Source organism: Alternaria conjuncta (assembly GCF_024043145.1).
Source record: "Alternaria conjuncta strain BMP 0040 chromosome Unknown scaffold_2, whole genome shotgun sequence".
Classification (NCBI taxonomy): Eukaryota; Fungi; Ascomycota; class Dothideomycetes; order Pleosporales; family Pleosporaceae; genus Alternaria; species Alternaria conjuncta.
The window spans coordinates 502565-526926 of record NW_026250091.1 but is presented as its reverse complement, the minus strand read 5'-3'; the positions used below and the strand labels follow the sequence as shown (position 1 = coordinate 526926).

Genomic DNA, 24362 nt, shown 5'->3' with positions numbered 1-24362 from the left:
GCGGATAAGAAACGACAGATTGGCCGCCTCTACCCCCCAATTCTCCCGACCGCGAGACGCACGTCAGTGTGTAGTGGTGGGGCTGGGGGCTGCGATTGGCGGCTACGGCATCGCGCCTTCTCCGTGTAGGGTTAGCACCTTCCGTTTGCCCTGCGTTCCGTCACCATCGCGTCCACGGGTGCACCCCAATAATCACATGGGACGCGCCTACCGCCCTTTGCGGTGGTGAGACACCTGAGGTCAGCCTCCGAGGGCTGCGCACCGCTGCCTGCTGGAGTTGCTCGAGCTGGTGCTTTTGCTGCTTTGTTCGCCTGGCCGCCCTGCACACGCAAGCCGGTCTGAAACAGCTGGCGGACCCGCGGCGGAGCCTATCTCGCCCCGGACACAGGACAACAACGCATCCTGGAGGGATCCGCGGCATAGTGGGGAGCAGCCATGGTGCCCAGCCATAACATATCCATCGTGACACCGCCATCGTTTTCCGGATGACCATGATAGCGGCCTCTGCTCGGCGACATGTCTCTGGCTGCCCTCGACACTAATAGACCGCCCCTGCCCCGATTGTAGCTGCTGCCTCCCTACCCACCGCCCTCGCCATGCCCAAGTCGATGCAGTCGTACCACAGCGTCGACGACTACGACGCCGACGATGACTACGCCGCCGAACAGCGCGAGCGCGACGACACCTTCAGCAGCACCACGCCCACGTCGCCCACGCTCACCTTCAGCGCCCAGCGCCCGATGCGTGCCTCGGACACGGACCTCACGAGGTCGACGGGCAGCGTCAACGAGCGGACCGCCCTGCTAGGAGTGCCCCATCTGCGGGGGGCCAGGTCCTACAAGAGCCTGCCCGCCACCTCCCCGGGCACCCCTCGTCCGGGCATGACGCGCAACAACAGCCAGCTGCCCACCAGCTCGCGCATGCGGAGCCGCCGGGGCTCCCTCACCGGCGGCCACACCTTCAGCCAGCGCCTCGTCAATGCCCTGGGCGAGCGGGGGGCGGGCCTCGAGCAGAGCATGCACTCCGCAAAGGCGTCTTTCTTCCAGGACAACCGCGTGTGGTACGATCAGTTCACGTCGACCGACTGGGTCCACGACAACATCGCCGACGCCTACCGCGTCAAGGCCCTGCGGAGCCGAAAGGACATCAGGGGCCGCCTCGCCGCTTGGTTCGACGGTGCGCAGGGCTGGATTCTGGTAGCCCTAATCGGCGTGCTCACTGCCGTGTGCGCCTACTTCGTCAACACCACCGAGACCACGCTGTTCGATCTGAAGCAGGGCTACTGCACTACCGGCTGGAACAAGAGCCGCAAGGCGTGCTGCCAAGGTGCCTCTATATGCGACAACTGGCTCAAGTGGTCCGAGGCGGTCCGCAATGACAGGCTGGACGTCGTCCAGACCCAATATGGCTTTTTCGTCCTCTCCGTCATCTTGCTCTCCATGGCCTCGTGTCTGCTCACGCTCACCACAAAAACAGTCATCCCTTCAGCCATCTCACTGTCCACACTCGACGAAAACCTCGGCGCAGAAGTCCGGAGATACTCTGATCAGGCAGAGGAAGAAGACCGCAAGCGCAGCATCAGCCCAGAGTCAAGGTTCCAGGAAGTCCAGGCACGGCCACCCATGGTCTACTACTCCGCTGCTGGCAGTGGTGTAGCCGAAGTCAAGGTCATCCTCAGTGGTTTCGTTCTCCACGGTTACCTGGGTGTACGCACACTGCTCGTCAAGACGCTAGCTCTGATCCTCAGTGTTGCATCGGGCCTCAGTCTCGGTAAGGAGGGCCCATACGTGCACATTGCGACTTGCATAGGAAACATTGCGTGTCGTATATTCTCAAAGTATAGCAACAACGACGGCAAACGCAGGGAGATTCTCAGCGCTAGTGCCGCTAGTGGTGTTGCCGTAGCTTTCGGCGCTCCGATTGGCGGAGTGCTCTTCAGTTTAGAGGAAGTGAGCTACTACTTTCCGTCCAAGACGCTCTTCAGAACCTTCTTTTGCTGCATCGTAAGTCGCTAGTCTCTCCTCTCGACCTTGCTAATCCCTTATAGGCGGCTGCGTTATCTCTTAAATTCCTGGATCCATACGGCACCAAGAAGATCGTCCTCTTCGAGGTTCGGTATCATCTAGACTGGAAGTTTTTTGAACTGGCAACCTTTGTGTTCACCGGCGCTGTGGGCGGCGTTCTCGGCGCATTGTTCATCAAAGCATCTCGCATCTGGGCACGGACATTCCGTCGCATACCCGTTATCAAGAAGCATCCGCTCCTTGAGGTCTTCTTGGTTGCGCTTGTGACTGGTTTGATCAGTTTCTGGAACCGATACACCAAACTTCCCGTCACCGAACTCTTGTTCGAACTGGCAAGTCCGTGCGACACGTACACTGACACCGGCGACGGTCTCTGTCCGACTCTGGAGCATATTCCGAGCGTACTCAAAACCTTGTTTTTCGCATTTGTCATCAAAGCTCTTCTGACTGTCGTCACCTTTGGTATCAAGGTCCCAGCCGGTATCTATGTACCTTCCATGGTCGTAGGCGGTCTCGCCGGGCGCTTCATCGGCCACACTGTTCAACTTGCTGCTCTACGCTTCAATCATCTGGGCGTCTTCGGAGAGTGTTCGCCTGACGGTCCGCCAGGTTCATGCGTCGTTCCTGGAGTGTACGCGCTAGTGGCTGCTGGAGCAACAATGACCGGCGTCACTCGTCTCAGTATCACACTGGCCGTCATCTTGTTCGAGCTCACGGGTAGTCTGGATCACGTACTCCCTTTCTCTCTCGGCATTCTGGTCGCCAAATGGGTGGCGGATGCCATTGAACCGCTCAGTATCTACGACTTGCTCACAGACATGAACTCGTACCCATTCCTCGATAACAAAGTTCGGCCCATCTTCACATCCGAGCTTGGCGACATCACTACTGGAAAGAGACAGGATCATATCATCGACATTTCAGAAGACGCACTCATTCCCGCAGTCGAGCTGCGTGCAAAGCAACGTGGACTACAAATGATAGGTGAACTGGACGGCGGTCTGTCCATCATCAAAAACGGCGTTCTTGTTGGCCTCATTCCTGCACCGGATCTTGAGTTTGCGCTCGATAAGCTGGAGAACGAAGAGAACACGCTTTGCCTCATGTCACCGCGAGTTGATTGGGCTGCAGGGCGTGAGCCCCAAGACGAAGAAGAGCAAGAAGCCTATGATCCAAGTGATTTCACTCCATATATTGACCCAGCACCTGTTGCATTGGATGTTCACTCACCGATGGACTTGGTATACGAATGCTTTGTAAAGCTCGGACTACGATATATATGCGTGCTCAGAGATGGCAAGTACGCTGGTCTGGTACGTATCACGTTCGAAGTCGAGACTTAGCAATACTAACTGCAAGTAGGTTCATAAGAAAACCTTTGTCAAGTACGTCAAAGAATTGGAGCATCAGGAAAAGAAAGGACGTGAGATCTAAGTCCTAGCGGCATTACATTTCCCATTGTTTCTTGCATAGCGTCATACCCTCATTATCATTCAGCGGTCTTTCCCTTCACTTTCAGTTCATTTTCACAAGCACATACTGCATTTAGATTGGCGTTGCACGGCATGTCTTCGTAGATGACGCGGTATCACATGGCAAGCGAAGAGCATACATTGAATCATTTCATCAAAATGTCCACAGGATTGGTTTACAGCCTCCTTCATTGCACCCGGTGTTTCTTTGGTCAACATAGCTATGAAATGGCCGACTACTTACTCTAAAACATTTCACGCACTCCACAAATTGAGGTTGATGTGGTAGTGCAGCCGTTCGCACGGTCCCTGATGTGTGCGCACGCGATCGCGTCAACTTTCTACCTGACACCATGGCCTGAATTGATTTTCTACGCAGCTGCAGATTCACTTCTGGTGGAGTCGTGATCCTAGCCTCTACGCTGAATCATATCCATAGTCGAGTGAAATGTACATAAGGATCAACCTGACAATTACGACCATTACCGCTACATATAGAACCGATCTCATCTGCCTGTCTACCAGGAATCGTTGCAATGCGTATGGCCTTGTTATTTCTCCTGTTCTTAGGGGTTCTTACATTAGTACTAGCCTCCACGAATCGGTACTGTCGCACCGGATCCGAAACTGACGCACTCGACCCTGGCTCTGTCGGCCCCCAGGAGGGTAACATGAATCATTTCAAGTTTGGTATCGCGCAACCCTGGCCTCCCATCAGCATCCCTAAGAAGGGCCGGATTCGTCTCCTTCGATATTGCTTTGCGACTGCCAAAGCCAAAGCGGAACTTGATTGTCCACTCCAGAAAGGGTTCAAGATATGGGCCGACGCCATCAAGACACCAGCCAGTGCTGCGAACGGCCATTGCCTCGGATGGATGGAAATTCATGACGGCAACGAGGATAGAAATGAGAGAATGTATCCGACCTGCTACCTCGATGACTACAAGGACAAGAAAGAGCCTGGAACGTGGAACCCGAAAGTAAGCGCGGACGCTCTTGCAATACACCTTGGGGCAGAAGAAGAAGCGCCATACGCTAGCATTGGGTATGATCATCGCAAAGATACCGCTGGCCGTCATTACATGGTCATGGGCTCGAAAAGCACCGAGCCACATCGGGTAGCCCACGAAGTAAGTCTCCATGTTGCCGGCCGAACACATCTCGTCTTCAAGTCCTCTGACACGATGGCCAGATCGGCCACGTCCTCGGCATGGCTCACGAGCACTGCCGGTTCGACCGCGACGAAAACGTCCTTTTCCGCTGCGACAAACTAGTAGGCTACAAAGACGCCCTCATCGCCGCCAGCGTCGCCGGCCACCAAGACGCCGCAGAACGCCTCTGCACCGAGCAAGGCTTTGCAAACGAATTCAAATTCGAAGCTGGTGCCCAGTACATCAAGAACGGCGCTTTCAACAGCATCTACGCTCCTATCATGGACGAGGGCCCTTTTGACCTCGGGTCCATCATGATTTATCCTTCGAATGCGTATGCCGCGGACTCGAATTGCTGGGAAAAGAACGATATCAGTGTTTGTCCGCTTGTTGCTGCGCGCTTTGGGTCCACGTGGGCGATCCAGGTTAACACGGCGCCGTCGGTGGGGGATGTTAATTTTGTCAGGGCGTGGTATCCGTGGCTTGAAGAGCAGAAGGAACTTGGTGATGAGAAGCCGAAGGAACCTGGTAATGAGAAGCCGACGACGGGTTCTGATGATGTTGTTGTTGGTAAGCGTGGGGGAGACGAAGCGGAGCTCGAGCTTGTTAGAGTACACCGTCTTGGGGTTAGAGATGGGAACGTTTTGGTGAAGGCATCGTATTAGAAACGTCCATGGTGGTGGTAAAGGAGACAACGGGTCGTAGCAAGACTGGACGTTGGGGACATTGTCGCATGCCTGCTGTGAGAGACGCCGTTGCAGCTAGGGGTTGGAGAAGACTGTTCCCGTCGTCTGTGATTGTTCTATATCCTGCTTTTGATGTTGTCGCATAGGCAATAGAAGGATGAAGACGCATAAGCCCCACTTTGCCCCTCCACCACCACAATGCCGCAAAAAAGAGCATACTTCCCAACAGAACCCCAGGACGACACAAGCAAAAAGGAATAGCGTCTGCCTGCTGCCGTAGTTGCCTTCCGCCAGAATTGAACCTTCACGGCACGTCAGCGTCGGTCGTCTCCTGCGTGCTTCGAATGGGGGTGTTACTCACTGACGACCTCGTCATTACTAGTGACGCGCTCTACCACTGAGCTAGGAAGGCTTGCTAGTTGGATGGCAAACGCTTCAAATAAACGTGTTATTATCTAATTCGTGGCTGGCATCTATAACCTACATCTATACACCGGTCCTTGCATTTGCCGTGATCGGCCGCCAAAATGCGGTGTCGTGTCTAGCGGGGCAAAACCATCAGGGTCTAATCACAGAGCGGCACAAGCGGGTACATATGAAATATCCGCAGCTCAATTTGTGCTAGCTGCAATCAACGCTTATTTCCTCCCTCCAACACTACCCTTCCACCTCCCTCTCCCCAACTTGTCAGTTCCCGTCTTCTCCGCATCTGCGCCATTGAAGACAACACTTCTCTCATCGCCCCTCGGCAGGACAACCTCCAGGTCCTTCCAATGCGGGACGAAGCCATCTTGCAATTTCTCCTCATATTGCACCAGTACCTGCGTGGCCGTTGACTCGAAAGAGACTATGAACCTGGAGATCCTGGCTGGCGGCGGCGAAACACCGTCGTCTTCGTACCAAGTAGACGTGTAGACTTTACCGTTGGAAGAAGCCTTTGGAGGGAAGATCTCTACCCCCCGGTAGTCGTCCAGGGGCAGGTTCGCCGGGTTGTTTGTTTCGCCTACAGAGAGGACTTGTTCCGCCCGTCCAACAGGTATCGCGCTTCCAACTTTCGCCAAAACAGGAATGCTGGACTGCCAGTGCGATGCAACATCAACCCACTGTCCCGCGCTGTAATACGTTTGTGGGTCGTTGTTCAGGTCCAGAAACGCGGCATCAGGGTCTGAAGCGTCCTTGGGAAGGTACATGCTAGCAGTCTCGGCACCAGGAGTGAAGACACCACCGACCAGTAGTGCATCACCAAGCCAGTACTGTGTTTCGCCATCGGTAAGTGTCTTGTTGGTCCAAATCTCTGGATCACTCTCATATCCCCATCCAGTCCAACGCTGCGGTGGCGTGGCGGTCATGTGCGAATGCAGCGCTAGCGAGTAGAGATAGGGGATGAGTTCGTAGCGGCGCTTGATCGTGTCGCGGATTATGCTAGTCACCTCGGGATACATCCAAGGCTCGATAACATCGCCGACGCGGTTGTCTTTGCCCGTTTTGAAGCAATTGATGGCGAAGCGCGGACTGTAGATGCCTTGCTGGCACCAGCGGACGAGAAGCTCGGGACTGGGCTGTGGGCCTTCGAAACCGCCTATGTCGTGGCCGTAGCATTGCATTAGACACACGCCCGCGGTGAGGGACAGAGCGTTGGCGCCTTTCATGCCGGGCCAAGAGGTGACATTGTCTCCGCTCCAGGCACTTGCACAGTATCGAAGCGTTCCTGCTGTGGCGCTTCGGGTCAAGATGAAAGGGCGTTGCGCAGGTTCCATCTCCAAGGCCGCATCGTGCGAAGATTTTCCCATCAGTTCAGTGTTGAGTGCGCGACCCCAGAATCCGATGCTGTTGCCATAGTCGTCGCTCTTGGGCTCTTGCGTAACTGCTGGCTCATCCAGAGCGCACTGCCAGCCATCGTGTGGGACAGTGTATTCGTTGTTGTCGTTCCAGATGCAGTCGATACCTACACGCTTCAGCTCGCGGATGCCGTCGTACCACCACTGGTACCCGGCCTTGGAAGTGAAGTCGATATGGCCACCGACTCCGCTCTCACCCCCACCTGCGCTCCACAGTCTCGCTTCAGCCGATGCGAGTGTCAAAGAGTCCGTAAAAAATGCGCCAGCGTCTTTGAGCTTTTGATACTCGGGATGACTGCCCAATACATACGGCTTCACGTTTGCAATGAGCCGAATGCCTTCCTTGTGATAAGCATCGATCCAGCCTTTCGGATCAGGAAACCGATGCTTGTTCCACGTAAACACGTTGCGCGTCTTGGGTTCTGTCTCCGCGACCGTATAGCCAGATGACATTTGCATGCCAGAGCAGGGAATGTCGTGTTCTTTGAGCTTGGCAGCAAACTCCATCATGCTCTGATTAGCAGGTGGATCGTCCGTCATGGAGTACTTCATACCGCCGGCCAGGTAACCGAATGCCCACCGCGGCACCAGAAGTGGATAGCCAACGAGGTCAGCGTAGATGCGCACAATATCCGGTAGTGTCTTTCCGACCAAGAGATACTCCTCGAGACCCCCATAGTCTTGACGATAGACTTTGAAGCGTCCCCACATCCCATCCATCTCAGAGCCGACCTGGTAAAAGAGGTCAGTATGTGTCTCAGATGCAGGTGTACAGCGGTACTTCTTACAGAGTAGAAGCCACGGGCATGCGATGTTGAGAAGATACCAACACAGCCATCTGGCGTGCAATTGATCAGGAGAGGAATGTGCTTATACAGCGGGTCTGTACGGTAAACATCGTAGCCGAAAGAGTCGGTGGCGGAGAGAACGAAGTGGCGATTCGATAAATCCATGGGTGCTGGCTTCTCGCCAAGTCCAAGGTAAAGAGTCCCATTATTGTAGCGTGTGTAGTGCGAAACCCCAGGCCCATCAGCAACATAGGAGCGATTGGGCAGATCGGTATGAATGGGTGTCTTTTGGCCAGGAAGCGTAAGTGATACTATGGGTACACCGCCTTCCCAATCCACATTGGCAGTGACTCCATCGACGGCGAATGCTTTTGAGGTGGTGCTTGATGATACCCGTGCCGCAGTCGTGTCGTCCAGGGTCTTGCTCGGTACTGGTGTGGCTCGGTGTGGCGGCAACAAGTGCTTGGGCGACGTGAAAGTCGTTCGGAAAAGTCCAGGTCGTAAAGCGTCAAACGTGAAAACAAAGCCCGAGTTTGATTGCAACTCAACGCTCGTATTAAACGATGCCGTTGCGGGAACAGCTTGGTAGCCGCTGGGGACGTGCTCAAGCATCGGCATGATGAATATAGAACGGGTTTAACAGTTAGCAATGCCTGTCTTCTTGCCAAGTATCATGAGCATCATGAATCATACTGTACTTATAGCAAGGCAGGCCATTGAACTTCGCCCGAAAGTACCATCGGAGAAAATCGAAGGAGCGTACCCTCGTCACGAGGCTAAAGGCATCCATCCTTGGCTGCCGGTTCTTTCGGCCGTAGCTACGAGACCTAGCCCGAAGAGAGACAAGATCAGCGTCTGGGGTCCCCGTGGGGATGCGTATAAGTGCAGTCGGGCCATATTGACCTACTACTGCAGCATTATCTCAGACTCTTCCTGGGTTGATTGTAGTCTTCTTGTTGAACATGTCGAAACCGGAGGTGACCGACGACGTCGCCGCGTCCAAGCCCAATGTCGAAACCACGGAGTCGCTTTACAAGCCAGCCAATGCGACGGACGGCAAAGGCAAAGACAAAGCCGCCGCACTTCTCGCCTCGAACGAACGCATCGTCGTAACATCCGCCGAGAACAAACGCGTCTTGAAGAAGATCGATCTTGTCATCTTGCCCATCTTACTCAGCGTCTACTTCCTCCAATCGCTCGACAAGACCACGTTGTCCTACGCCTCCGTCTTTGGCCTCATCGAAGATGCGAACCTCGATCCCAACAGTCAACAATACTCATGGCTCGGGAGTATCGTGTACATTGCGCAGCTAGTGGCACAGCCGCTGGTGGCCGTGTTGCTGGTCAAGCTCAGGATGGGGAAATTCATGGGTGTTATGGTGTTCACCTGGGGCTGCATATTATGCGGAATGGCGGGTGCCAGCAGCTTCGCCGGGCTGATGGCCACGCGATTCTTGTTGGGCGCTTTCGAAGCTGCCGTTGGTAAGCCAACTCTTCAAGCCATCGCGAAGACTATCGCTAACGCATCTAGCTCCTGCTTTCATCGCCGTTGTTCAAATGTGGTATAAGCGTGGCGAGCAAACGAACCGAAACGCAGCTTGGTACGCCATGCTGGGCATGGTCAACATCCTCGGCAGTCTGCTCTGCTACGGCTTGGGCCACATTCAGTCCAATCTTCTGTACTCATACCAGATCATCTTTCTCTTTTGTGGTCTCCTCACAGTCGTCGTTTCGGTCTTTGTATGGTTGTTCATGCCCGATTCACCCATGGAGGCAAGTGGTTTCCCTGTACTAGTTGATGTGAGAGATATACTGACTTCGTGCCCCAATCTTTAGGCCAAGTTCTTCAACGATCACGAAAAGCTCGTCGCTGTCGAGCGTCTGCGTATGAACCAGATGGGCGTTGCATCTCGTGTCTGGAAGTGGGACCACGTACTGGAGGCATTCATGGATCCCAAGACATGGCTTTGGTTTTCCATGTTGACAGCGATCAGCATCCCGAGTGGTGGTATCAGTGCTTTCGGGCCTCTGATCATCCAGAGTAAGTCCAACGTTCCTGCAAGCTGCAAGTCTGAACTCTACTGATTGCTCGAACTATAGGTTTCGGGTTTGGGCCCTTCGCTACGATCCTCTTCAACATGCCTTTCGGCGTCATCCAAATTATAGCTACCTGCGGTGGAGCTTGGCTAGCCACGTGGCTGAAACGGAAGTCGCCCGTACTGATACTCCTATGTATACCACCAATCGCCGGCATCGTCATCCTCATGGTCGTTGGCCGCGGCGACTCGAATCGCGGTGTACTTCTTCTCGGATACTACGTAAGTAGTGGCAACGCAAAACATGTAACCTACTAACCCTGTGCTTCCAGCTGACGTCTTTCTATCCCGGCATTTCACCTTTAATCTATAGCTGGTCAGGCCAAAACACAGGAGGCGACACGAAGCGTAAAGTAACGACAAGTATCCTCTTCGTCGGCGCCAGCGCCGGCAACATCATCGGCCCACAGCTCTTCAAACCGTCAGAAAAACCACACTACTACCGAGGCCTCCGCGCCAACCTCGCTCTCTTCATCGCGATCGTCGTCCTGATCCTGCTTGCAATGTTCTGGATCAAGCTTCTGAACCGGAAGCATGCGGCAACAAGAGAGAGCATGGGGAAGTCGGCCATTGTCGTTGATACCAGCATGGGTTCTGCGCGCGAGGGTGATGCAGAGGAAGCTGAGAACGCACAAGCCAGCGGTGTGGGCGACAAGGCGTTCGATGATGTGACTGACATCAAGAACGAGGACTTCATCTATGTATATTGATCAACGGGTTGACGCTTGAAACATGACTTCCGATAGTTGTGGCTTAGTTACAATATACACTGAACTTACATACAACATTTGCTCCATTGACATGTGCATGTAAACACTGTTGATACTCCCAGGATATGCTTAATTGTCGAATCCACGCACCATTTACGGATCTTGTATAGTAGCCTGCCTTCCAAGGATGCGTTTAGTCTAAAACAAGCTGTCGATATTGACAAAGAGGTCTTGCCATCCGAGCGGCATATGTTTTAGGTTGAGCCCAGGAAAGTCTGCAGAGATGGACATACAAAGTCAGTATAGATTTCACAAGCGTTTCTACAGTCCAAACTTACCCCACTCGAAGACGAACTCGCTGGGAACGTAACCCTGGAACTCGTCTTCAGCTACACTGCTTCTCGCTCCCGCCATCGAAGAGTCCTGATCGGGTATCTGTTCCGCAGCATACTCTCGGAGAGCAGCTTCACACTTCTCGATGCTGGTTTGCAAGATCTGAAAGTATGCGATGTGGCCCACGGTAACAGTCTTGAGCTCTTCCAGTACGCGGTGCGCGTCGCTGAGCAGCGCCATGACCGAAGGTACCGGGTCGCGGAGGAGAATGGCTAACTTGAGGACCAGCAAGACTGAGACGGCGCACTTAGCCCAGACATAGTCGAGTGTCCAGCGGAAAGTACTGAGATACGTTGAGCCAGAGGTCGAGGCATGAGACACCGGCGATGAAGTTGGTGTTGACGATGACTGAAGCATGTAGTGAAGGTGTCGATTCGCTGCCTCCTTGGCTTTGCGTATGAAGTCGCGCTGAAATTCGGTCATGATCGCAATGTTCTCGATCCCGGAAGAGCCTACCGCCTTTAGGTACATGGTCATCGTCGCCCAAGCTTGCTGTATACACAAGTTCTGCAACGCAAGAGTCCGTTGATGTGGCGCTGGTTCGGTCAGAGCAATGTTGGTCCATTCATCGAGCCACAGTGACAGCTCAACACAAGCCTCCTCTACCGTAGTCCGGAGTTGATCTTCGCTGTGTTGACCCATAAAGTCATTATTCCGGCCCATGATCTTTGTATAGGCTTCCGTGCGGATGATGTTGAGCTCCACTTGCGAGAGAAGGCGAATGTCTGTAGATGTACGTTCTGGGTGAGCTAATAGACATCTGATCTTTCGAGAGGACATTTGAAGAGAAAGGCCCGGCAGTTTACCGCCATCTAGAGAGAAACTTGGATGTTTTTAGCAGCGCTCTCCAATCAGGTTGACATGATACTCACAAGAGTTCAAGATTGCAGATCCCAAGCCAAACTCTAGATAGACGGTAAAGCTCTTGCTCGTCGGCGGTCACGATCCCGGACCGTGCGTGGCTTTTGGCGATGAGCTGATCGACAACATGAGGTAGCCCAAGCTGAATGGCGAAGCGAAGGGCCATAGCCACCAGAACGAACGCGTTCTCCGAGTACGCAGCCACCAGTGCGATGGCCTGTATATCCTCTACTGTAGGGGTATCTGTGTTGATGAATAAGTCGGTAAATTGATCACGGACTCGAGTCTGGAGGCGGCCTAGAAATGGGTGTATAATGTCAGCATTCGTCTCACATTCAGTCCATGCGGGAATGTTACTGACGATAGATCCTGGTGTTGAAACCTTCGACGGCGCGACATCCAATACTGACTATGGCGTCAAAAAGAATTGGGCTACGTGAAGCCACTGATGCGATGTTGTCATGTCTCTCGCAAAAGATGGGCACAAGGTATTGCTATGGCTTTTAGTATAGTTCACCAGGTAAATCGGGGCTTTCATACACTGCCCGAGAAGAAACTTTATAAAATCAGTGATCTGGGCTCGAGGATTGCAGTGAGTTTGTCTACCTTTGATGCCAGTGGACAGCTTGTTCCCATGTGATGAGACCTGCGTCAACGGCCGTTGCGTTGCACTTGGGCATAGACCGGAGTACGACTTCTGGCACTGTCCCAGTCGCATCCTCCATGGGTAACTGCAATCATTATCATGGTCAGCTAGCTTTCCGCTGATTCGCGCAGGACACCACCTCAAATAAGGATGAACCAGAACGCCCTACAGCCCACATTGGCGCCAGATGTTCTGATTTGCCTCCTTTATCCAAGTGTAGTCTTCAGGCCTACGTACACTCTTGTCTTGATGTCGCTGGATACGCATGTGTTCACGAAGAGCAGCCATCTCATTCTCGAGCCTTTCGATCCGCAACACATTTTCGTCCTTTACGGCGTCAAAGTATTGGCAAGTTGCGCCATTCCGGTCACATCGTTGGCAAGGGCGGTTCCCGTCGCATCGTACTTTGGACGTTCGGCAACTGACGCATGCATTGATGGCACGGCGTTTGCGTGGTCGCGGCGAATCCATTGTTATCGGGAATTTCGCACGTACTGGATGGCCCGGTTTTTTGAAGTCGGGGGTGGGCCTGATGGAGATGCGGGGAAGCTACACATGAGTCGTGGCTCTGCGGCGGAATCTACAATCGGCAACGGAGAACGCGACATTCGTCCCGCGGCAGACTTGGGGGCTTGCAATTGTCCAGCCAGAACACCCTGTATCGTTAGTGACCGTGAGTCGCACGTAAAAGTAAGGATGAAGATGATGCGTATCATTCGTCAACACGACCTAATGCCGTCTCATAGGAAAGTGACGCTAAATCCTGTTCGGACTGATGACCAGTCTGCTGCAACGAAGAATACTCAGTTTGGCGCGACATATTCGTTGATTGTAGGCGCAGTGTTGAGATCAAGATCAATGCCGAATTGCCCTGTAGCCTGCCCGTAACTAGCCTTGACAGCCTCTGTTGCGTATATTCGCATCTCTTTTTCATATGCTTCTGTGACACCCGTCCATCTATCGCCATCGCCTCTCTTCCAGGCTTCGGCTATCAATCGACCGAGCAGAGCCGAGTCGCGCACAGCTGTGTTTGCGCCGTTACCTCCTGCTGGCGTCATAGCATGCACTGCATCACCGACCAGAGTGACACGAGGGTCATTGGGCCACTTCGGTACACCTTCTGGTGACGAACATGTTATCTTCCAGAAAGCTGCTTCCGACTCGGCCATGTTATCGAAGAGTGGCTTGACACGATCGTGCCAGTGCGATGTGAGCGCCTTTGCTATCTGTGCAGCAGGCGGCCCAGTAATCGTGTAATTGTCGTTCGGCGCTTTGATGACGCCTGGAGAGCCGATCATGGTCCAGCCGAAGTTGACGTCGGGCTTGTCCATGTCGCCTGCGCGTACATTTGTGATGACGAAGACCTTGCCACCGTTCGGCTGTGATGTATCGTCGACGAGGCGGAAGACACCTTCGCCCAGGGCCTTGAAGGCTGCTGTCGGGGCTTGTCCATGTATTCCTCTGGAACCGAGATCGTAGACTTTGATCGCCCCATTGGACAGCTGACCAGCGACTGCACTCTTGACACCCTCACCCCCGATCAGCATAGAGCCCTCCTCGGACTTGGTACCATCTGCGAAGACTAGTCGCACACCATTGTCCGTCCTCTCGTAGGCTGCGACCTGATGTTTCCAAACCACACGGTCCTCGATGCCGTCCATGAACAGCTTGCGCATATCACCGCGCGACACTCCAACGACCTTGCCGTCTCTGCTGGTCAAAGGCTCGCTCTTGACGCTCGGAGCATCTCCACCTATTGTCTCGCCTGTCAGCGGGTTCACTGCCGCGAATCCAGCCCCGCCAGTTTTGCCGCAAGCGTCGTAGAACGTCTTGAATCCTGCCGGACCGAGCACTTGCTCAATGGCGTCCAGACCCTGCGCCGAGAGTCTCAACCTATAGCCCTGGGCTCTGAAGACGATGGACGCGTCGCGTTCGAAGACGAGGAACGGGATCTTGGAACGGTGCAGCGAGCGGGCGAGTAGGAGCGAGGCGAGGCCGGCGCCGGAAATGAGGATTGGCTTCGGAGCGCTCATGGTGGACGGTGGATTGATATGGGGGGTAGGCGGCGTTTGGAAGGGCGTGACATGGCTGTTGTTATAGCAGTTGCGCTTGGGGGTGAGGCAGGCGCGATGCAGTGCGTCAAGCGCATCGTTGGGCAAGTGGGGGCCGCGTCGGATCTCCTGGGCCGCCGAAGCAGCGTGATTGCTAAGCTGCCACACTCAAATGCCAGTAAGCGACTGTGGCCTCTTTCCGCACGGCGACATTTATAATACCATGCCGCTAAGCCATGCTGATGTTCTAGTCTTACGCAGCACTCGGGGATGCAGCTGTGTTGGAGCACGTGAAGACGCGTCAAAGCCCTGGGCCGAATCATGACACCCGCGCAATCTTTGGCTCGTCAATCATTGTTGAAATCCCATTTGGTAGCATACTCTATGGATCCATGCGGTTCCCCCTCGTCATCACATAACGACGCGAACGTGCTGTGTCGCACAGTGACTACTACCGTTTTGGTGCTATGATGCCATGTAATCCATAATGTAGTCGATCTTCGGCTTCATGAGCAGCAAGTAATGCTCTTCCGGGATAAGCGCCATAGGTTCCCGAGCCACGAAGACAGCCCAACTAGACTCTTTGTCAAAACTCCACCCCCAACATGTAGACTCGAAATTGGGGGCGTTCGGGGCATCGTATCTCTGGAAATGGTCTTCTTTGAGCAACTCGCCGAGTAATCTGATGTACCCATAGGGCTCTTTTGCAAGACGATGATTCGGGAAGAGGAGCTTGACTTGTTTGACGTTGCGCAAACGTCTGAGCAGACCCACGAGGGCTGTCCGGTTGGCAGAGTCGTCGAGTGGCATTACAAACTGTAGCTCATCGAGATGCAGACATTGCCTGTTCAACGGGTACTCGTACCATTTCCCGATGGTCTCATGGTCGCAGTGAATCCTCAACTTCTTTACGTCTTGTAGAAGCGCTTCGACTTGCTGAGCGGCAACTCGTGTGGAGTTCCTGGCGAGCACAAAGAGGGTACTGTGGATGGCAAGGCGACGGAACTCAGCGTTGAACTGGCGGCAAACCAGCCGTATCGCAAGGTTGGTTCTAGCTTTGTACCTCTCATCTATCGTAGAACAAGTTTGTCCCTCATTGGACTCGTGGTGTTTCGTGAGTCCCGCGTCAGATTGTTGCAGCGCGTATGCGACAATCTCTAGGCGGAGCTCGATAGGTAAAGAGAGAAAGGTCGCCTTTGAGGCGGTGTGAGACATGACGTGGTGCCACAGGAGGTTAGGACAACGAGTACGGCCGCTGCGTAAACTTTGTTCTCACAGACACTGGCCCTCTGCAAGCTCGAAGCAACAACCCAGCTGACGCGAAAGAAGCGCGCCTGATGCCAGCGCGGGCCCGTGCGTAGACATCTGATAAGATTTCACGACCCCGCCAATCTCCGACTCCGAGCTTGCGTCGCCCCATCTTGTACCTCATCGCGTCCACTCATGCGCACTTCATCCATCTCCATCATTCTGTACACGCTTACAGGTGCATCACATGCTTTGTACTCGGGAAAGTACTGCCCTTTGGCATGTGAGACCGGCGTCAACTATGTAACCTACAACGACACCGACCCTTCGCTTTCGAGCAAGATCCGAGGATGCCAAAGTGAATTACGCCTCACATCACTGTATCTTTGCTTCGACGAGTTCTGCATACAGGACGGTCAAACAGAAAAATGGATCGAGAACCAGAAACCCTGGTGTGAAGCACACGCGAACATTACATTACCTTCCTTTCGCGATGTTCTGGACCAATGGACCCCTGACGACAAGGCCAGAGTGACGCGACTGGCGGCTGAAAAGGCACTGAAGTTTCCGACCATTGATGAAGTTGTGATACCAAGTGATGAGCTTGTAAGGCGAGCTTTCACCACCATGGTACGTTCCTGCCTGTACGGCCGATAAGACTATGGAGTGCTAAATGTGGCGTACAGGAAGCGGCATTCTGGGAATACGAGATCCATCTCGTGTATGGGTAAGTCGAGCCTATATCCCGTTAGGCGCGACTTCGCTAATATAATACCCATAGCTGGTACATGTACTACTTCTGGCTCGTAGTAGTGGCCGTTGGTGTAACGACGCGTATACTGTCACTTCTACGCAGTGAACAGCGCCACATGTCATACAAAACAGTCCCAGAAGTCGAATCCGGCCGGATTTCTGGACCTCGAAGTCCCTTGGTTTCCCTCCGAACTTGGCTCAGGCGATACGTTACTACACCTGCCGCTTTTGGTGATCGTTGTTCTCGACCGTACGGCTGGTGTACCATCCCACCACGGATCCAGTCGCTTACCATCTTTCTTTTTGTCGCGCTCAACGTTGTTCTCTGCAGCTGCTCCTACCGTCTTACCGAAGGCAACCTTTATTGGCCGAAGAAGTCGGTGCAATTTCTCCGTTTTGTATCGGATCGTACGGGAATCATATCGCTCGCTAACTTCCCACTCGTCTGGCTCTTTGGTATGCGCAATGATCTTTTGATCTGGGTGACTGGATGGGGTTTCGGTACCTACAACGCTTTCCATCGGTGGGCGGCAAGGGTTGCCACAGTACAAGCCGTAGTGCACAGTGTGGGATACACGCTGATGATACTGGAGCGCGGAGGATGGCCATCTTTCCTAAACTACTGGACGAAGCACTACTTTTGGAACGGCGAACTGTCAACCATCGCCATGTGCGGTCTTTTGGCGTTCTCGTTCTACGGTATCCGTCGTGCGCACTACGAGTTCTTCCTCGTCACGCACATAGCGCTCTCAATCGCAACCCTCTGGACTATGTACTACCATGTTGAGATTTTCACTAATGGCGAGTGGAACATATTCATCTGGCCATGCGTTGGTGTCTGGGTCTTTGACCGGATCATGCGCCTCTCACGAATCTTAGCTTTCAACCGCAGCCCGCTGAGTACCAAGGCTAGGGTTACTTATGACCCTAGCAGTAACCTCGTGCGTATGGAAGTCGATAGTAGTAAGAGCTTAGTAGCCCCAAGGCCTGGCTCTTACTACTACATCCACGTGTTGGATGATCTGTTCTATGCACATCAGAGCCATCCGTTCACGTTGGCATACAGTGCAAAAGATACGGACAATCCTCCATCTACGCCACTATCGCCGCTTTCAGCGAGGCCGGAACACTCGCGTACTTCATCAGCCTCAACCACAGAGTCGGATGCACTCCTTTCGTCTAAAGCCTCAGATGCCTCATCGAACATGGTGTTCCTTATCCGACCGTACGACGGCTTCACATCCCGATTGAAGTCACATTGTCTCTTGCATCCCAAAAGACTCCGCGTCCTTGTGGAAGGGCCTTATGGACACACTGTTCCTCTCCGCAGTTCACAAAACATTTTGTTTGTAGTCGGTGGAACGGGTATCGCAGTCCCGCTATCACACCTAGCCCACGTTCTGGCCAGTACATCACGTGTACGCAGTGTGAAGATTGTATGGGCAGTACGCGAGTACGCGTTCCTCACTTCTGTTCTCCGCGACTTTAGAGGCTTGTTGAGTGATGAGAGAGTCGAGATGGAAGTGCACGTCACTCGGGATGATGAGGCGAAAGACGATGTGTTGGGCGAAGACCTGAAGAGCGTAAGAATCATGGCACACAGACCTGACGTACATGAAACAGTTCAAGAGGCTGCTAGAGATGCGGGCCAGCAACGTCTGGCGATTGTGGCTTGTGGGCCAGCTTTGATGGCGGATCAGGCTAGGAAAGCGAGTGTCCAGATGTTGGATAAAGGTTATAGAGGGGTGGAGTACTTTGAAGAAAGCTTCAAGTGGTAGGGCGCATGACATCAGGATAATTCGATGGATTCAGTTCGTGCCCAACATTATCCCAGTTTACAGATCTGCTTTCTCCTCTGTTCTTTTAAGTTGAATGTACCATTCCGCGACCTCTCTCACGCTATCCTCTAACCCCCTAATCTTGGCACCATTCATCAGCATCTTCTCCGTCATGCTTGATTCGACGCGGAATGGCATGTTGATAGGCACCTTCTGGCGTCCCACTGTGAACGCTCCAGTCTCGACCTCCTTCGAAAAGTCTCGCTCGATCATGTCCGCCACAGAGTTCCAGAGTTTGTCCCCATCCGACCCCTCCTCCACCGTCCCAGCAGCAACATACCACTTGGGCAGGTCCTCGCTTCTAACCCTCCCATCTAGTGCCTCGATATGAATGCGAGCGCAGTCTTGCACATGCACGAAACCAAACGCATACCGCGGGGCTATATCATCGAACAGCAATGCCTTGCTCTGTCGATCCATATGCGCACGTGCTTGGTCCGACGTTTTGCAAAACTCCGCAGGGCCAATAACGGTACCGGGTATGATTTGCGCGATAGAGAAGGGGAGCTCGTGGGAAGCTTGGAGATCAGCGAGGTAGGTCATACATTGGGCTTTTGCGGAGCAGTAGGCGTTGTGAGGAGATTTGAGAGGGGGTCGGTATGCGAGGGATGTTTGCGAGACCTGAACTGCCTCTGTATCGGTCAGTAAGACGCATGAAGTGAGGCGCGAGGGCAGAAGCAAAGAGACGTACCGTCCAAGACGCGTTCCATACGCGTACCCAGTGTGTCGCCGTCTTCAGAGTCAACAAGCCCCGCTCCAGCCTGCGTGAATACCATCCTCTTCACTGTGCCAGACTTCCGCCCTGCTTCTATCAAGCCCCTCGTCGACCTGATGTATGGATGGTAGATGTCCTTGTCAGGATCCAGATGGAGCATCGGCCATGCTCCTGCTATGTGCACAACATAGTCGACACCCGCAACAGCTTCATCGTATGCTCCCCCGACCGCATTGTCTGGCACGGCGACGTATTCGATTAGGTCGAGGTAGGGCTGCACAGAGGGCCCGGTTTTGATCGTTTCGATGGCGGCGGCGCGGCGCACGATGCACCGGACTCGATAGCCGGTTTGCAGCGCGTAGACCACACAGGCATAGCCTATTGTTCCGTTTGCGCCTGTTATCTAGGTACCCAGTCAGTTTCGTTGCGCTGGGGATGATGGAGATTGACTTACAGCGACAAGGCCTCGAGCTCCGCGATCGGCCGTCATGCTTCAGTGCCGCGGCGGTGAAGTTTCCCAATATCGCGAGTACTTCAGGCCTGGGTCAGAAGCTTGGAAATACATGGTTGATATGGGAAATGTCCGAGTCTTACTAAGATTCTTGCCGTTGGATTGCAGCTTAGATGAATGGGAGGGCAAGCCGGGCCAAGCCGTTCCGAGCAGCGTTCCGACATCCCTCGGCATTCAGCGACGTGGAGCTTGTCGTCATTGGACGTTTATCCACCAACACTTCTAATCCACGCGATCCTTGCGCGAAGGGAGCTTCATCATGCCTAACTTGCCTTCTTTCAATACAACAGATGGTTGGGATATTGGCTGAAGACACGTGTATTGAAACACGACAGCACGCAATCGCGAAGCTTTCCTCGTGCCGCCATGGGAAGCTCAACATCATCGTCGTACGCTCCAGAACCCACGCGCTTTTCGTATCATCGGCATAAACTGGCGCTACCGGGCAGGCCGGAGCGTTTTCAAGCGACATTGCCACAGTCCTCGCTCTCAGAGCACCTACACGCGCGCACGATGCCACGCTCCTCGAACGGAACCCGACCGCACTCGTCCACAACCAAGGTGCCCGTATCGTTGTAGGAAGCGATGTGCGCGTTCTCTTCGAGCGTTACAATAGATGCAATTGCGGCTTGGCTGTTTCCAGGACTCGAAGGCAGCAGTTGGACAAAATGGCGAGGTTATCCATCAAGAGGATATGACAAGTTGGCATCTGGCATGCTACATGCCTATGCAATGGCAAGCAATAGCCAGACATGCTCTCATGCTATAAGCTTGGCGAATACAACCGACGGGACAGTAAGCCGCAGGGAGCGGAGGTAGGACAAAGCAGAGGGAAGCATGAACTTCGGCAATTCTAATCAGCATCAACAGTTGCCGCCGGATGCCCATATATATACATCGAGAAGAGATGTTGCCAGCATGGCCAATCGATAAGCTAAAGTAGCTACAGCGATAACGCTGCATTCTGCAAGCTTCCCTTCATTTAGGACCAGTCGCCTTCATCCTCAACCACCTCGCCACGTTCCGAGGCCCCCAACAGCCCGCGGACAGTCCACGGCTTGTACTTGTATCCCGGCGGTATGTTCGTGTTCAGGAACTCGACACCCGTGTCCAAATGCTCAGCACACTTGTGGTAGTTATCGTAAACATACTTCTCGGGGTTGTGACAGACCAACCAATCTCCGACCATCTTGTGCTGCTTTGTCGGCGCCGCCTTTTCGTCTTTCCAGTCGGTGTTGTGAAAGATCTCACGATTCTTGAATCCTAGTTTCTGCGCGCAGGATACTCGCTCAAACCTACAATTTCGAAGTTAGTCGCTGGTGTTTCTCCACGATCTATATCGGCATACCTCAGCTTATTGTGCACCTTGGTTGCAAGCGCAACGTGCTGCTTCCCGGCAACATGTAGACAGGCTGCTAGCGAGTACGCGTCTTCCATGGCCATCGTGCCGCCACTGAACGACGTAGGCAAGAAGGGATGGGCAGCATCGCCCAGCTGCACGACATGGCCGCCTTTCGACACCCACTGCGGCTGTGGATCACGCCACATCAGCTTCCAGTCGAGCACCTGATTGTTCGGTGTCGCCTTGATCACCTCCGTAACAAAAGGATCCCAATCTTTTACAACATCCAGAATCCTATCCGTGGAAGTGGTTTTCGACCAGCTTTCTGTTGCCGTACCGTTCTCATCCTGATAGAAGTTAGCAACGATCTGCAAGGCCAATGAAGCAGCGACCACAAACCTTGCAAGTCAATAGATAGCACAGCTCGCCCTTGTCATGAGAAATAACCATGTGCGCGCCAGGACCAATATACATGAAACCACGGTGATCGTGCCCCAGAAACTCCCTCGCAACAAGGGGATACTCGTCCATCGCCGGCCCAGTAGGAAAAGAAGTCCGGTACACAACAAAGCCAGAACTAATCGGCTTCTCTCTATTCCCGTCGATGATCTCGCGGGACCTGGAGCCTACACCATCTGCGCCTACCACCACATCTGCAGTTATCCTCTGACCACTTTTGAGAACAACACCGCCTGATGTGGTTGAATCGAAGTATGAATCCACTTTCGCGTCGTACGTGATGGGTATACCGAGCTCTTTGACGTAGGTATTCAGCAAACTATGCAGCCTCTTCCGGTAGATGCTCAAAGACGGATTTGCGGAGTCGCCAGGAGCATGGTGTTGGATGAATGTGCCGTCGTATTTGCGCAGGTCAAAGGTTGGTGGCGATGCGAGGGCCCTGAGGCGTTCTAAGAATCCTGGCCATTTCTTGGGCGTTTCGAGCGCTGAGCTGGTGATCATGATGATCTCACCTGTCGGTGTGTTAGCTTGGTTCGTGCAGAGGTCGATAGTTGAATGGGGAGGTACGTACCCGAGTATTGACCTTCGTCATTCCGTTCAAGAACGCGCACATCGTGTCCCTTGCGGTGGGCCTCGATTGCAAAGGTGAGTCCGCCGATGCCGCCTCCCACGACGAGAATGTCGATACCGGTTCTTGGTTCTCGTTTCATTTGGGGTTCCTGGATGTGTGGCATGTTTGTTACTGTTGTTTTGTTTGATGTGGCATTCTCTTCGCATAGATATACTTGAACATTTCTCACACGCCTAAGGGCTTTGATCGCAAACGGCGCAACAACATACCGGCGGGCGAAAGACTACGGACGGTTGAGGCGGACAGATCCGACAAAATTTCATGGACAGGTCCGCGTTGATCGCTTGGTGGGCCTCGACTGTTCAGAGGGATGCGATGTTGCATCCGTTCACAAACGCCCCTTCCGGCGTCCCGAAGCTAGCTTCTCTTAAGCTTCTCAGGCATATGGCTACGTGCGCGAACCAAGGCTAAGCACAAACACATCTAGTACTGGCGGCGAAAATGTCTACGTTGGGTGGCAAGACATATTGTACATCATGTACGATGGCTTGTACAAACGCGGGCCCACATGGCAGTGGTAACATCGTACTATTCTCCACACGGCCATGCGATCAGAGATTGTGGGATGAGAATCAGCGTGACTCTGGTTGACGTCAACATCAAACCAGTATGTGATGTCGACAGTCGTGATTGACAAAGCCGATATCGCGAAGATGTTTCTCATATCGGGTCTACTGGGCAATAAACTACGTTTACATCTGTTTCTGCATCTCCTGCACGACGACTGCTTGAACCTCGCGCATATGTTTACTCACTATCGCGCCGCCGTATCCACCTTCCAGATCGTCGAGAAGATCTTCGCTGCCCTTGGGGAAGATGCCTACGCTTCTTCCACACAACTCTTGAACCGAAGCAAACCTCACCACAGCATCCACGACTCTGTCCATGGATACAAATCCTATGATGTTAAGAACAGCGCCGTTGTCCTCTACAAAGTCGGGTTGCTTGGCGATGCCGGTATCCACGTACCAGGGTGCAACAAGATTGATGCGGATCGAAGAGTGCATGGCGCGCTCGCGCAGGCTGTACAGAAGTCCTCGAACACCGAACTTGGACATGCTGTATGTGGTGCTATATGGGTATCCAATATAGGCTGCAAGCGAGGCGATGAGAACGATGCTGGGCTTGAAACTTGTTGCTGCTGTGCGCGGGAGGCGGAAGTGATGTAGTGCCAGATAGCAGGTATTGTATACTGCCTGAAGGTTCACGGACACGCAAGCAAAGCTTGGAGGAGGTGGTGGGGTGTCTCCTGGGTTTGGCAACGTGGCTGGCACCATGTCGAAGAGGTTCTTCTCGGCAAGGATGCCTGCATTTGGGATCACTATGTCAATCTGCCCATCTCCAAAGATGATTGCAGACTGGAACATGGAGGCTTGGTCCTCGTAGGATGTCACGTCGCATTGTACGAACTGCACCCTGAGGCCTCGAGTGGTTAGGTCTGCAGAGGTGGGAGTACCAAGTTAGTATGTTTATCACATGCAATTTGCATGGTCAGAACTTACCCTGAATGACGCCCCCAGCCGTATCGTGTAGATCAGCCATGGTGACTATTGCGCCTGCTTCGGCCATCTTCATCGCGCAGGCTAGACCAATGCCAGATGCTGCGCCAGTGATAAGCACCGAACGATCTTTTAGGTTGGATGTATCCAGCACACTGTTAAAGTCGATCGGAGTGGCCATGGTTGGAGTAGTGGTATTCGCCATGTTGATCAAAGAGTGGCACGTAGAAGGTTATAGGCGTAAAACAATGATGCTCAGTCGAACGCAATCGCCTGGTAGATAAGTGAAGAATCGACGTCGCGCAGACGCTACGCAGTAGAATGCAAAGGTGGATAGCGAGAGGCTACAAAGCGGGGAAAGTGGCCAAGCAATCAGTGACGCTGGGCACAACTGAGAACCCCATGGTTGCCCAAAGAGACGCATGCGAGCAAATCGGGGCAAAGTTCAACATCTCGATGGGGGCTGCAGGAGGAGGCGGGGTTTGCCAAGATACAGTATGTCATGCGGGGAAGGAGCTACTCCATCACCAAACACACCCGGCCCGGGCAATTATTAGATTGCCGTTGAGTGAGGCATCGATCATGAGTGGGCCGATGAGTGCTCGTTTACAGCGGATATGTCCGACGTTTCAAGCCGGTACGTACGCATG

The 24362-nt window shown here is 53.5% G+C and overlaps 11 protein-coding genes and 1 non-coding gene across 12 annotated transcripts; 4 read left to right on the top strand and 8 right to left on the bottom strand.

Moving 5' to 3' along the window:
* Nucleotides 1-596: 596 nt before the first annotated feature.
* J4E85_001274 (uncharacterized protein) lies at nucleotides 597-3458 on the top strand (the record flags this gene model as incomplete). Its single annotated transcript, XM_051465560.1, has 3 exons — nucleotides 597-2003; nucleotides 2048-3337; nucleotides 3387-3458. 3 exons carry the CDS (start codon nucleotides 597-599, stop codon nucleotides 3456-3458), a joined length of 2769 nt encoding a protein of 922 aa, XP_051330117.1.
* A 574-nt stretch (nucleotides 3459-4032) lies between these two features.
* On the top strand, nucleotides 4033-5312 carry J4E85_001273 (uncharacterized protein; the record flags this gene model as incomplete). Its single annotated transcript, XM_051465559.1, has 2 exons — nucleotides 4033-4626; nucleotides 4689-5312. 2 exons carry the CDS (start codon nucleotides 4033-4035, stop codon nucleotides 5310-5312), a joined length of 1218 nt encoding a protein of 405 aa, XP_051330116.1.
* Nucleotides 5313-5614: 302 nt separating this feature from the next.
* J4E85_001272 lies at nucleotides 5615-5745 on the bottom strand. The gene has a single exon. It is a non-coding gene; the product is annotated as a tRNA-Thr (tRNA).
* Nucleotides 5746-5971: 226 nt separating this feature from the next.
* On the bottom strand, nucleotides 5972-8577 carry J4E85_001271 (uncharacterized protein; the record flags this gene model as incomplete). Its single annotated transcript, XM_051465558.1, has 2 exons — nucleotides 5972-7903; nucleotides 7960-8577. 2 exons carry the CDS (start codon nucleotides 8575-8577, stop codon nucleotides 5972-5974), a joined length of 2550 nt encoding a protein of 849 aa, XP_051330115.1.
* A 344-nt stretch (nucleotides 8578-8921) lies between these two features.
* On the top strand, nucleotides 8922-10765 carry J4E85_001270 (uncharacterized protein; the record flags this gene model as incomplete). Its single annotated transcript, XM_051465557.1, has 5 exons — nucleotides 8922-9441; nucleotides 9491-9732; nucleotides 9796-10000; nucleotides 10060-10277; nucleotides 10328-10765. The coding sequence occupies 5 exons, from the start codon at nucleotides 8922-8924 to the stop codon at nucleotides 10763-10765; spliced, it is 1623 nt and encodes a 540-aa protein (XP_051330114.1).
* A 198-nt stretch (nucleotides 10766-10963) lies between these two features.
* Nucleotides 10964-12744, bottom strand: J4E85_001269 (uncharacterized protein; the record flags this gene model as incomplete). Its single annotated transcript, XM_051465556.1, has 5 exons — nucleotides 10964-11040; nucleotides 11104-11981; nucleotides 12031-12316; nucleotides 12381-12451; nucleotides 12626-12744. The coding sequence occupies 5 exons, from the start codon at nucleotides 12742-12744 to the stop codon at nucleotides 10964-10966; spliced, it is 1431 nt and encodes a 476-aa protein (XP_051330113.1).
* Nucleotides 12745-13468: 724 nt separating this feature from the next.
* On the bottom strand, nucleotides 13469-14698 carry J4E85_001268 (uncharacterized protein; the record flags this gene model as incomplete). The annotated part of the gene is made up of 1 exon (XM_051465555.1): nucleotides 13469-14698. One exon carries the CDS (start codon nucleotides 14696-14698, stop codon nucleotides 13469-13471), a length of 1230 nt encoding a protein of 409 aa, XP_051330112.1.
* A 483-nt stretch (nucleotides 14699-15181) lies between these two features.
* J4E85_001267 (uncharacterized protein) lies at nucleotides 15182-15931 on the bottom strand (the record flags this gene model as incomplete). The annotated part of the gene is made up of 1 exon (XM_051465554.1): nucleotides 15182-15931. One exon carries the CDS (start codon nucleotides 15929-15931, stop codon nucleotides 15182-15184), a length of 750 nt encoding a protein of 249 aa, XP_051330111.1.
* Nucleotides 15932-16159: 228 nt separating this feature from the next.
* On the top strand, nucleotides 16160-18495 carry J4E85_001266 (uncharacterized protein; the record flags this gene model as incomplete). Its single annotated transcript, XM_051465553.1, has 3 exons — nucleotides 16160-16594; nucleotides 16651-16691; nucleotides 16746-18495. 3 exons carry the CDS (start codon nucleotides 16160-16162, stop codon nucleotides 18493-18495), a joined length of 2226 nt encoding a protein of 741 aa, XP_051330110.1.
* Nucleotides 18496-18552: 57 nt separating this feature from the next.
* Nucleotides 18553-19760, bottom strand: J4E85_001265 (uncharacterized protein; the record flags this gene model as incomplete). Its single annotated transcript, XM_051465552.1, has 3 exons — nucleotides 18553-19187; nucleotides 19247-19673; nucleotides 19725-19760. 3 exons carry the CDS (start codon nucleotides 19758-19760, stop codon nucleotides 18553-18555), a joined length of 1098 nt encoding a protein of 365 aa, XP_051330109.1.
* A 1003-nt stretch (nucleotides 19761-20763) lies between these two features.
* J4E85_001264 (uncharacterized protein) lies at nucleotides 20764-22316 on the bottom strand (the record flags this gene model as incomplete). The annotated part of the gene is made up of 4 exons (XM_051465551.1): nucleotides 20764-21076; nucleotides 21130-21470; nucleotides 21523-22094; nucleotides 22154-22316. The coding sequence occupies 4 exons, from the start codon at nucleotides 22314-22316 to the stop codon at nucleotides 20764-20766; spliced, it is 1389 nt and encodes a 462-aa protein (XP_051330108.1).
* Nucleotides 22317-22905: 589 nt separating this feature from the next.
* J4E85_001263 (uncharacterized protein) lies at nucleotides 22906-23893 on the bottom strand (the record flags this gene model as incomplete). Its single annotated transcript, XM_051465550.1, has 2 exons — nucleotides 22906-23651; nucleotides 23716-23893. 2 exons carry the CDS (start codon nucleotides 23891-23893, stop codon nucleotides 22906-22908), a joined length of 924 nt encoding a protein of 307 aa, XP_051330107.1.
* Nucleotides 23894-24362: the final 469 nt, after the last annotated feature.